At 46.7% G+C, this 12,582-nt stretch overlaps 1 protein-coding gene and 1 long non-coding RNA gene across 2 annotated transcripts in view; both read right to left on the bottom strand.

Moving 5' to 3' along the window:
- LOC145344993 (ectonucleotide pyrophosphatase/phosphodiesterase family member 3-like) overlaps window positions 1-834 on the bottom strand; it is a 127,340-nt gene extending 126,506 nt beyond the window's left edge. The window contains exon 1 of the mRNA XM_080192433.1: window positions 511-834. Coding sequence (XP_080048559.1) covers window positions 511-654 — 144 coding nt within the window. The 5' untranslated portion in view covers window positions 655-834. The remainder of the gene's footprint in view (window positions 1-510) is intronic.
- A 3,713-nt stretch (window positions 835-4,547) lies between these two features.
- On the bottom strand, window positions 4,548-9,146 carry LOC145344994 (uncharacterized). The gene is made up of 3 exons (XR_013887016.1): window positions 8,145-9,146; window positions 6,729-6,911; window positions 4,548-4,628 (listed from the first exon to the last, which is right to left on the bottom strand). It is a non-coding gene; the product is annotated as an uncharacterized LOC145344994 (long non-coding RNA).
- Window positions 9,147-12,582: the final 3,436 nt, after the last annotated feature.

Raw genomic sequence — 12,582 nt, forward strand, 5'->3', positions numbered from 1 at the left:
GAGGACGGCCTCTACTGGGATCTTGGCTTCATGTCACAGTATCTGTGACCCCCATGACTTCCTGGGGGTGCAAAATCTCACTAACTGTCCTGTCTGGAGACAATACACATCTCTTTAACCTGTAATGCTCTCTCCACTCACATTATCTGTACCCTTGAGGCTTGATTACCTGTAAAGACTCGCATTCCAATCAAATTATTTTGTAAATTGAGGTTGTGTGTTTATACGCCCTGTTTGTGAACAGAACACCCACTCACCTAACAAAAGAGCAGCGCTCCAAAAGCTAGTGACTTTTGCTACCAATTAAATTTGTTGGACTTTAACCAGGCGTTGAGACTTCTTACTGTGTTTACCCCAGCCCAACGCCGGCATCCCCACGTCAACACTTCACCCAACCAGCGACCCTCTGTGTCTCTACACGCTGAGTGACTCTCACGCTCCAGTAACACTCTCTCCATTGGCTTGCTGACTCTTTAGCGCTCCCATGCACTGCTGACTGGCTGCACTCACCGCAATGAGCACTCGGTGCTTGAAGCTCTGCTGCTGAGAGCGGCTCTTCACTGACGTCTCGGAGGGTGAAGATCGCATGAACGCCTGCTGCTCCTTGTTGGAGTACTGCACATCAAAATTTTGTCTGCCTTTCTCCGGATCCATGGTGCTCGCCTTTACCTCTTTGTGATCACAGAGCGCAACTGCACAAACACGTAAGGAGGATAGATGAGGCAGAAGGCCAGGGTCAATGAGCGAAAGGTGCCGTCAGCACGCCTTCTCTTTCTGTGAACGAACCAATCCCTCAGAAGGGTTGCTGCGGGGAGGGGACAGGCTGGGAACTGCTGCCGAGCCAGGGGTAACACACAACTGTCTGAGAACAGGTGAGAGTCCCACACTATAGTGTGGCTGTAATACACAGGGGGTCAAAGATAAGCTGCTGCAACTGTTGCAAACGTGTTTGCGACAGTTTACTTTTGTTGGAGAACAATTGCCCCATTGTTTTTTATAAAAGGAGTTTAAACACTTATGAAAAGTGATTTTAAAAAAAACTCTATCAAAATTTAGTCTTCCAGTTGAATGGACTTGTGCGGTGTTAGGGTTTAGTAATTGGAAATGGCGAGATCTCAAATTAGATAGCGTTGATTTCTTCTTTCAAATCATACCCAGAAAGTGTTATTTTAGTCTTTTACCATACATGTTTAGAAAATCCAGAAAAACTGCAATAAATTTTCCGTATGCTGTAAATAATTACTCAGCAGGTCAGGCTGTGAAGAGAAACAGAGCGAACGTTTCAGATCAAGATGACCTTTTTTGAGAATGGAATAAAAAGTAGTCAGAAATATGCAAGTGTTTATGCTAGTTGCAGGGGCATAGGCAGGAAGAACAAAAGGGAAGGACCTTGGTAGGGTGGAGGGCAGCAGAGATTAAATGACATAAGATTTCATGATGCAACAGCCAAAGAGAGTGGCAGCGGATATGGGAAAGAAACTAAAGTTAACTCAAAATGAGGTGTGAATGGCTACATGAGAACCATTTGAATACAACATGAAGCGGCACGGTGGTTATCCAGGGACCCAGGTTTGGTTTTGGATGACTGCGTGGAGTTTACACATGCTCCCTGTGTCCATGTGGGTTTCCTCCGGGTGCTCCAGTTTCATCCCACACGCCAAAGATGTGCAGGTTAGTTTGATTGCCCATTCGAAATTGCCCTATAATGTCAGAGGGATAAGCATGGTAAATATGTGGGCTTATGGAGATGGGGCCTTGGGGGAATTGTTGTCAGTTTAGGCTCAATGAGCCGAATGGCCTCTTTCTGTAGTGTAGGGAACAAAATAAGACAAGATCAACACAGCAAAACAAAGGAAAGAAAAGCACATTAAATGAGATGGAAGCAGAGGTTATAATCAAACAGTGTGGAACTGGATGTTAGGTCCAGAAGGTTGTAGAATGTCAAGTCAAAATCTGTTCCTTGAGGCACTGACTATGCATGTGGCCATGAGACCAAAGCTAGCAACAGGGTGAGGATTGTGAGCAGCCAACAGGACATTCATTCAATGAGTTACTCTTCCTAGGATGTCAATACACAAAGGCAGTGTTGCTGGTTTCAACATGTGTACATGACACTGTTGTCTGCTATGGTAACACATCTGCTGTAATTTGTAAATACATATGTGGGAGGTTGACATTAAGTCCACAAAGTCAATTCTCAACAAAATCTTTTCCTGCGGTGAAGTCAGCCGACAATTCCACTTCTATAGCCTTAGTTTAGAGTCATAGAGGTTTATAGTGTGGAAACAGGCCCTTCGGCCCAACTTTCCATGCCCTATTTTTAAAACCTCTAAGCTAGTCCCAGTTGCCTGCATTTGGCCCATTTTCCTCTATACCCATCTTACCCATGTAAATGTCTAAACACTTATTAAAAGACAAAAGTGTACCAGTCTTTACTACTATCTCTGGCAGCTTGTTCCAGACACTCATCACCCTCTGTGTGAAAAAATGGCCCCTCTGGAACCTTTTGTATTTCACCCCTCTCACCTTAAACTTATGCCCTCTAGCTTTAGAGTCCCTTACCTTTGCGAAAAGATGTTGACTACCTTATCTATGCACCTCATTATAGTTATTTCAGCTCTTTCAGAGTTCTTGAACAAGAAGACATTCCATGTTACAATTGTGAATAGCCGTGTGCTGTTAAAAATCAAACCAATGACAACTTTCTTGTCAGATCTCAAGTCCAAGTGTAGATACTTGTGGAGAGATGAAGAAAGAATCTGAAGTATGAATAAAACCATAGAAATTTGATAGAGGGAAATATTGAAGACATGTATGATGGAGTATATTATAGAAACATGTCTGAGGAAGGCCGACCACTTAGTGATAGAAATGTTACATAACCAATTCGGATGGGATCTCAGTAATTAACTCTTTCTTTATGACTTGTGTAATTAATGATTAGTGAGCTCTCCTCAAAATTGGACAAGATTGGATAAGTAACTGGCTGTCTCATAGAAGACAGAGGGTCATGGTGGATGGAAAATTTTCAGACTGGGGGCCAGTTACCAGTGGTGTACCACAGGGGTCAATGCTGGGTCCTCTGCTATTTGTGATTTTTATCAATGACTTGGAAGAGAGGGCTGAAGGGTGCGTTAGTAAATTTGCTAATGACACCAAGGTTGGTGGAATAGTGGATGAGGTAAAGGGCTTTTGCAGGCTGCAAAGTCATTGATAAGATGCAGAGCTGGGGTGAAAAGTGGCAGATGGAGTTTAACTCTGGTAAGTGTGAGGTGATTCATTTTGGTAGGACAAACTTGAATGCGGATTACAGGGTCAATGGCAGGGTTCTGAGGAACGTGGAGGAACAGAGGTTCATATCCACAGATCTCTGAAGGTTGCCACTCAAGTGGATAGAGCCGTGAAGAAGGCTTATAGTGTGTTAGCATTTATTAATGAGGGTTTGAGTTTAAGAGCTGCGGGGTTATGCTGCAACTATACCAGAGTTTGTTGAGACCAGATTTGGAATATTGAGTGCAGTTCTGGTCACCTCACTGTAAGAAGGATGTGGAAGCATTGGAAAGAGTGCAAGGAGATTTACCAGGATGCTGCCTGGTTTGGAGGGTGGGTTGAGGAAAGGTTGAGGGAGCTGGGGCTTTTCTCTTCAGAGCAGAGGAAGATGAGAGGCGACTTAATAGAAGCTAATAAGATGATGAGGGAGATAGATAGAATGGACGTGCAGAGATTATTTCCTCGGGTGGATGTAGCTGTTACTAGGGGGCATAGCTATAAGGTTCATGGTGGGAGATATAGGAGGGATGACCGAAGTACGTTCTTTACTCAGAGAGTGGTTGGGGTGTGGAATGCACTGCCTGCTGTGATAGTGGAGTCATACACTTCAGAAACTTCTAGGCAGAAATTGGATAGGCACATGGAGCACACCAGAATGATAGGAATGGGATAGCTCGATCTTGGGTTTGGACATAGCTCAGCACAACATTGAGAGCCGAAGGGCCTCTTCTGTGCTGTACTGTTCTATGTTCTAAAACTCAGAACTAGTAACCTTATTCTAGCTGGATTGTGGTTTGGATTTTTTCATTCATTTGTGGGACGTGGGTGTCACTGGCTGGTCCACATTTATTCCCCATACCTAGTTGCCCTTGAGAAGATGGTGGTGAGCTGCCTTCTTGAAACGCTGCAGTCCACGTGCTGTGGGTTATCCCTCAATGCCGTTAGGAAGGGAGATCCAGGATTTTACCCAGCGACTGCAAAGGGATGGCGATATCTTTTCAAGTCAGGATGGTGACTGATTTGTAGGGGAACTTGTAGGGTGTTCCCATGTATCTGTTGCCCTTGTTCTTGTAGATGGAAGTGGTCTGGGTTTGGAAGGTGCTGTCTAAGGACCTTTGGCAAATTTCTGCAGTGCATCTTGTAGATTGTACACACTGCTGCTACTGATGTGGTGGTAGGGGCGGATGATTGTGGATGTGGTGCCAATCAACGCAAACCAGAAATGGAATTATCCCTGAATGAGATTGTCAGTGAAGCAAGGGGACTGTCGCAAGAAGGAGTTGAGTTGAATCGAGGAGGGGAGGTGGTAGCCAGCAGATTGTTTCCACTTTGCTGCTGAGTGGACTCTTCTGTGTGTGCTGCAATGCAGAATACAGTTAAAATGAATGGATGCCAATCAGTGCAGTACCATCAATTGACCAGGTTGTGAAATACCCAGTAGACATCTGTGAGTAAGGGGACAGGATGAATGATTAAATACTTTATGACATGGCAAGAGCATTAGAAGAGGCAAGGACAGTTCATGTTAAAGGCACTGAGTGTCTTCGTAAATTTGCCACATTTTCTGTTATAACACCATAAGACATTGGAGCAAAAGTAGGCCATTCAGCCCATAGAGTCTGCTGCACCATTCAATTAATTCATGACTGATCTGATATGATAATCCCCAACTCCATTTTCCTGCCTTATCCCCAGAACCTTTGATTCCCTTACTGATTAAAAACGTTAAGTATGTTCAATGCTGAGATAGACACAATCTAACCTCTACAAACCTCTGCAGTGAAAAATTCCACAGATTCACTACTCTGAGAGAAGAAACTCTTTTTCAGCTCTTTCTTATATGCGTGACTCCTTACTCTGTGATTATGTCCTCTGGCCCTAAACTCTTCCACAAGAGGAAACAACCTCTCAGCATCTATGCTGTCAAACTCCCTGAGAATCCTGTATGTCTCAATAAGGTTGCCTTTCATTCTTTTAATCTCCAATGAGTACAGACCAGCCTACTCAACCTCGCCTCATAAGAAATTCCCTACATTCCCATGGTCAACCTAGTGAACCCTCTCTGGATTGCCTCCCATGCTAGAATATCTTTTCCTGGATAAGGGGATCAAAATTATTCACAGCATTCTAGGTGTGGTCTAAATAGTGCCTTGTATTGTTTTAGCAATACTTCCCTATTTTTATACTCCATTCCCTTTGAAATAAAAGCCAACATTCCCCTATTACTCGTTGAACTTGAATGCTAGCTTTTTGTGACTTTTGCACAAGAACCCCAAATTCCTCAATGCTGCAGCCTTCTGCAATCTTCCTCCATTTAACTAATATTCAACTTCATTATTCTTCCAACAAAGTGCAGAACTTCACATTTTCTTACATTATATGCCAACTGTCAAGCTTTTGTCCACTCTATATCCCTTTGTGGACTCCTTGGGGGGAATTTTGCCATCCTGTCTGCCACAGGGATCATAGCGTGTGAGGTGCGGAACATGTAAAGATCCACTGACCTCGGCGAGATTTTCCAATTTTGGGGTGAGCGCAGCTGGAAAATCCTGCCCCTTGTGTCATCCTCACCACTTGTGTTCCCACCTATTTTTGTGTAATCCACGAACTTGGCAATAGTACATTCACTTCCCTTGTCCAAGTTATTAAAACATACTGTAAATAGTTGTGATCCCAACATCGATCCTTGGGGCACTCCATTGGCTACAGGTTGCCATCCTGAAAATGTCTCTCTTGTCCCAACTCTCTTGTCTTCTTTAGTTAACCAATCTTCTATCCATGCTAATATGCTAGCCTGAGCACCGTGGGTTCTTGGGAATTTCCCCTAGACTTCTTGCACTGCCTTCTACTTTGAGTTGTCAGACAGTTAACTGAATTGTGACTTTCCTTAGCATTAGATGAGGAGTTTTACTTGGGTCTCCCTGAAATATAACCGTACTGGATGAGCATCTGCATTCCGTTAAGCTGCCAGGTTTTGTACCAAGGTCCTGGAGACCATGAACTGAATGGAAATAATAAATAGCCTCTGAATGATATACGTGGCTATTGTCCTATAGCTTGCCATATTTATCCAGGATACTTACAGATATTTATTTAAATCACTCGGTTGTGCTAATATCAGTCTCTTTCCTCCTATTACAGGAATCAATTTCTCCTGATGAGGTAAGCAAATGTGAGGCATTCATTTATTCATTTGTTGGCAAGTTGCAAATTCTGCATAGTGACGCCAAGCAATGATCATCTTCAACAAGAGAGAATCTTACCATCTCCATTTACTTACTGAGGCCTTCACTATCAATATCCTGGCAGTTACCATTCACCAGAAATTGAACTGGACCAGCCATATAAATAATATGGCAACAAGACCAGATGCTGGAAATACTAAGGCAAGTAATTCACTTCCTGTCCATCATCTACAAAGTACACTTTAGGATTATGATGGAATACTCTCCGCTTACCTGGTTCTGTGCAGTTCCATCAACACTCAAGAACAACAGTGAGTAATCTGCAGCCCAGGGGCCACACGTGGCTCACCTAAGTTCTGAGTGCAGCCCACTAGACATTTTGTTGATTGTTGCACACGTGCAGGTTTGCCAGATTCTGCTTGTTTCTGTCCACATTGTTTTTTCCTATTGGCATGCCTGAAGCGATACACACACATAAAGAAAGGACACATGAAGTGAGGTGTTTTCTGATTCCTCACAACGTTGATTGTGAGAGCCATGCACTCCCTCTGTGACAATCAAAAAATAGATGTTTATTTTGTTTTCACCAATTGAAGTTGATGACAGTTCTATTAATATATGAATGATTAAACATTTCCCATGAAATATTGGGTGTATATTAAATGTATTCAATCTTACTCATGGAATCAATCTTGCGGCACACTGAGATGAAGGAGGGCCACTTACACAGCCCACTCACTAGTCTAGGTTGCCCATTATGGTCAAGAAGCTTGACACCATCCAGGACAAAGCAGCTGCTTGATTAGCACCCAATCCACTATCTCCAACATCCTTTCCCTGCACCACCGATGCACAGTGGCAGCAGTGTGTACCATCCACAAGATATACTGCAGCAACTCAACAAGGTTCCTTCGACAGCACCTTCCAAATCTGCAGCCTCTACTACCTAGTAGGACAAGGGCAGCAGATGCATGGGAATAGCACCACCTGCAAGATCCTTTCCAAGCTAAACAACATCCTGTCTTGGAATGACATCACCATTCCTTCACTGTTGCCTGAGTCAAAATCCTGGAACAAACAAAACTGTGGGTATACCTACACCACTTGGACTGCAATGGTTCAAGAAGGCAACTCACCACCACCTTCTCAAAAGCAACTAGGGTTGAACAATACCCACCCTTAAAAGAATAAAGCAAGAATCTTCCGAAAAGCACAGAGCTGTGGGATCTTTGTGGACTAATTCATGTTTTCCCTTCAAGGCATGCATTTGGCAGGTGAAGCAATAACTCAAAGAAATTATGTCAGGAATGTTGTGTAAGTTTTACCTTATGTAAAATGTGCCACTCATGATGGGTGAATTCCTAAGCTCACTATTAATCAGAATATTTTGTTGTGCAATGCTAAGCCCAAAGGAGCAAGCGGATAGTGCCCACTTTGGTGCAGTAGACCTTTTCGGCAAAGGTAACATGCAGGCTTCAATCCTTGAGAAGCAACGTCTTTACCTAGAAGGGGGTATACCATTGCTGGTGATGAAATGGTTCCTGAATATTATAGAAAGCTCAAGGATGGGGTGTTCTTTTTATTCCACAGTACAAAGCTGAAACTATGCAAACAAATATTTTTCTTGTTTTATCTGGCAATCTATAAATTAGACAGCTGCAAAGTACCTTGGTATTTCAAGCACATTACCTTATGATTATCAAAGAACTATTGGTCCACTGGCTCCTTCCAGGATCCAGAAGCAGGAATGCATTGCACGTCCAAGGGTCTGCACAGGCATTTCTCCTGATATCCGGCTGAAAAAGCAGGGGCCATCAGTGTTAAAATGGAGTTTGTTGATATATGCTATGTTGCATATTTTCCAAATTATGTGACTCTGAACTAGACCTCTACTCCTGATTGCATTTTGGAACTGTCACTTAGTTGTTCTGCCATTTCGGGGGCCATCATTTCACGCTTATAATTGTGGAGAGAAATGTGTTACGGCCACCAAGTTATGCAACCCCGTATTCCAAAATACCTGGTGGGTGCATAAGGTGAATGCAATCCCAAGGAATTATAATGGAACAAAAACAAAGTGCTTGATTGATGTCATGTCTATTTACTGTTTCTATGATGGGATCATGCCAATAAAACGTCACTTCACATCAATTCAGAGTCAGTATACAAATGTACAAATATATTTCCACACGTGATAAATCTCCATTGAAATTGACACTTTGTATTTTTTCCAATTTTCCTTCAGCCGTGAAAATTTTAAAAAGGGACAAACAACATACTCCTCAGATTGAACTTCATAAAACAACACACCATTCGCGAGTCAATGCTGGGGGGTGGGAGTGAGAGGGTTTGTGAGGAGAGAGCTAACTTAGAGACATGGGGACCAGATTAACATTTCCTTTCTAAGTGCTAGTGGACTTGAAACTGGGAGTGTTTCAGATCCGTTTTCTGGGCCCATTTTGAGCCACCCCCATACACACTCTGCCTGCAAAAATATCAGCAATTCCAAATCTCGCTCCAGAAGCTTATGGGCAGGGCTTAACGCATCCGAAACCGTGCAACTCCAAACGGGGGCACTAACTGCAAATGCGCAAAGGAAAATGATAGAATTATACTCCCCTGCCACATCCCTCGCAGGCCAGATAATGCCTTCCACTGGCCGCCACAGACATTGCCGCCCCAATATTACTGACCCCCTTATCCCCTTGCCACCCAGACTGATGGTGACCAGCTCACCCCTCCCCCCCACCACCGATCTCAGACAGTGGCAGGGGGCCCCCCCTTCCCTGCCACCAATCACAGGCAGAGTGATCTCCTCCTCTTCCCCCACCTATCTTAGACAGAATGATTCCCCCCCAACCCTGGATGCTCCTGCACCAGGCTCCCGTCTCCCCCGACTCCGATGGCTGTGCAACACCTCCCTCTCTCTCCCTATCCCCAATCGTCATAGAGGCACTGACCACCCCACCACACACACACACCACCACCGCCGCCCGCCCACCCCCCAATTAGCACACCTGCAAGTGCTCATTTGCATTCCCCTCAATGCTAACAAGCAAACTGCATGGAACTTGCTGGAATGTTCTGCCAAATTGCCTGCAGCTGATCTGCCCTAATGAGGGGCAGCTCCATTAAAAACTCAAGGCAGTGCAGGAAAACCAGCTCCCAGATTCATTGAACACAACCTTGGGAGGCTAGGTGGGACATCCTTGAGCCCCAAAGGGGCTGACGTAGTTGTTGTTTCAGTCAGTGCATGGCATTGTCCCCAGAACAGGGAAGCAGAGCCACAAGAAGGTCAATGACCTCATCCAGACAGCAAGGGTGAACTTAACCCCACCCCCAGCACCTTCCAGCCCCTGACACCCAAGCACCTCCTTCCTCCTTGCCCCCAGATGTAGCACTGTGCTTGACCACTGAGGGTCACCCCCGATACTCTGCAGGAGTCACGTCATCATTTCTTGCGTGGCTCCTTCTGCCCCACAGGAGAAGACTGAGAGAGGGCGAAGACATGAGTGGTGGGCCAGACTTCTGGGTCCTTGCCCCTTTTGAAGAGCGGGCACTGGAGCTGTCCAGGGAAGGGGTGATATAATCTGTCAGCAACGGGCTGGAGTCAAGAAGTGAGCACATGTCAATTCTCCGCTCAATTTCTAGGGGGTATGGGTTTTGGGTGTGAGGGGCAAGGTTTAAAGGAGATGTACGAAGCATATTTATTTACGCAGAGAAGGTGATGGGTGCCTGGAGCTCGCTGCCAGGGGAGATTGTGGAGGCAGATACAAGAGTGACCTTTAAGGAACATCTTTACAGTTACGTGAATGGGATGGGAATAGAGGCATATGGTCCCTGGATAGGTAGGGTACAAGTCAAATGTGAACGTGACCACTGCAGGCTTAGAGGGCCAAAGGGCCTGTTCCTGTGATGAACTTTTCTTTGGACTTTGTTCTATGTTCAGTGGAGAAATGTGAATCAAGTTTTTTGCATCCAGGATTCTCCTTCCTCCCCTGTACTTAACCTTGTGTCCCATGTTGTAGGAACAGATCCAGATGCCCCAGGGTCTTCTGGCATCTGGCATGTGATGATGTTGCAAGAGACAGAAGGAGTTTGGGGGTGGGGGGGATAGTGGGGAGGGTGAATGGAATCCGCATGCACAGACGTAGGCCTTTAGTTAGTGAACCACCCTGGTGATCAGGGCCATCCTGGCCGCCCTCGCTTGCCTCATTCTCACGGCCAGCCCTCCAGCACCTGGGTGGTGTTGCTCAGTGTGCTCCTCTTCCTCCTCCTCCTCCTCCTCCTGCTGACTGACCTCCTCCCAGCGACAACTGGCTGATCAGCCTCCACATCCTCCTTCTTCTCCGAAAGGTCACCTCTGTGTTGCCAGGCTATGCAGGGCACAACTCATGACAATGTGGGAAGAGATCAGAGGGCCCCGCCAGAGTGGTGCAGGCGCTGGAATCGTATTTTAAGGAGCCCTGTGCACCTCTCCACTATCACATAGGTGGCTACATGGGCCTCATTATAGCACGACTCTGTCTCAGACACAGGCCTCTGCACAGGCACCGTCAGCCATGTCCGCAGTGGGTAACCCATATCATCCACAAGCCACCCCTGCAGCCTGGGCTCCTTCTCAATGGCCTCTGGGATGTCAGAACTCCTCAGAGTGAATGTGTTGTGCGTGCTGCCAAGGTGTTTTGCGCAGACATGTATAATGTTCCTCTTGTGGTCACAAACCAGTTGGACATTCAGGGAGTGGAACCCCTTTCTGTTGATTAATCTTTGTGGATTCTGTAGGAGGAGTCTTGAGGGTGACATGAATGCAGTCGATGGCCCCCTGCACATTAGGCATGGCCGTAATGGCCGTGAACTCTGCAGCTCGGGCTTCTGCTGGGCCTGGTCCAGGTGATTTTCAATGTTCTGCCCATCACAGGCGTTCAGGGCTTCTGTGACCTGCTTGACACAGATACTCACAGCTGACTGGGAAATGCCACATACATCTCCCCTGGGGGTATGGAAAGAGCCAGTTGCATTAAAGTTCAGAGTGGCCATCAATTTGACAGCCACTGAGAGTGGATGCCTCCCCCCCCCCCCCCCCACCACCCCATCCTCCCCACGACACCCCCTGGTACCAGATCCTGCAACAAATGGACAGGTGTTGCACCGTCTCCTTTTGGAGCCAGAGCTGTCAGCGGCACATGGTGTCCAACATCTGTTCAAATTACATCTGTGTGCGGAACTGCCGGGGTCTCTGTCCCCTCCTCCTCCTGCACATGCGTGCGCACGCGCGCGCACACACACACACACACACACACACACACACACACACACACACACACACACACCCGCACCCCCCCCCCCCCCCCCCCCCCCCTGCCCGGCGAACAGCGACCACCTCCTGCTTCCACCAACTGTCTCTCTCTCTACTCCTCGGCCTGGGCCTCCTCTGCCACCAATTCTCCCTCCTGCTCATCCTCCCCAGCTCCAATAGCAACTAAAAGAACAGCAAGATCAATCAGTTGCATCGCAAAAGCCAATTTGTCAATGTTGAAGGGGGTGGATGGTTGGGGAAAGAAAGAAACACATGGGGAGGTTAAAGAACACTGCTTGCTTCTAGCTACACACACTGCCCACACTACCCATTCCCCCACTGATATGACCCCAGCAACACAGACCCCACCATTCCCCACCTACATGCCCTCCAGCAACACAGGCCGTCCATTCCCCACCCACATGCCCCCCCCCCAGTAACACAGACCCTCCATTCCCCACCCACATGCCCTCCAGAAACACAGACCCTCCATTCCCCACCCACATGCCCCCCCCCCCCAGTAACACAGACCCTCCATTCCCCACCCACATGCCCTCCAGAATCACAGTCCCTCCAGTCCCCACCCACATACCCTCCAGTAACACAGACCCTCCATTCCCCACCCACATACCCTCCAGAAACACAGACCCTCCATTCCCCACCCACATGCCCTCCAGAAACACAGACCCTCCATTCCCCACCTACATGCCCTCCAGTAACACAGACCCTCCATTCCCCACCCACATGCCCTCCAGAAACACAGACCCTCCATTCCCCACCCACATGCCCTCCAGCAACACAGACCCTCCATATCCCATCCACATGCCC

This window comes from Carcharhinus amblyrhynchos, chromosome 7, assembly GCF_965287045.1.
Source record: "Carcharhinus amblyrhynchos chromosome 7, sCarAmb.v2.hapA, whole genome shotgun sequence".
Classification (NCBI taxonomy): Eukaryota; Metazoa; Chordata; class Chondrichthyes; order Carcharhiniformes; family Carcharhinidae; genus Carcharhinus; species Carcharhinus amblyrhynchos.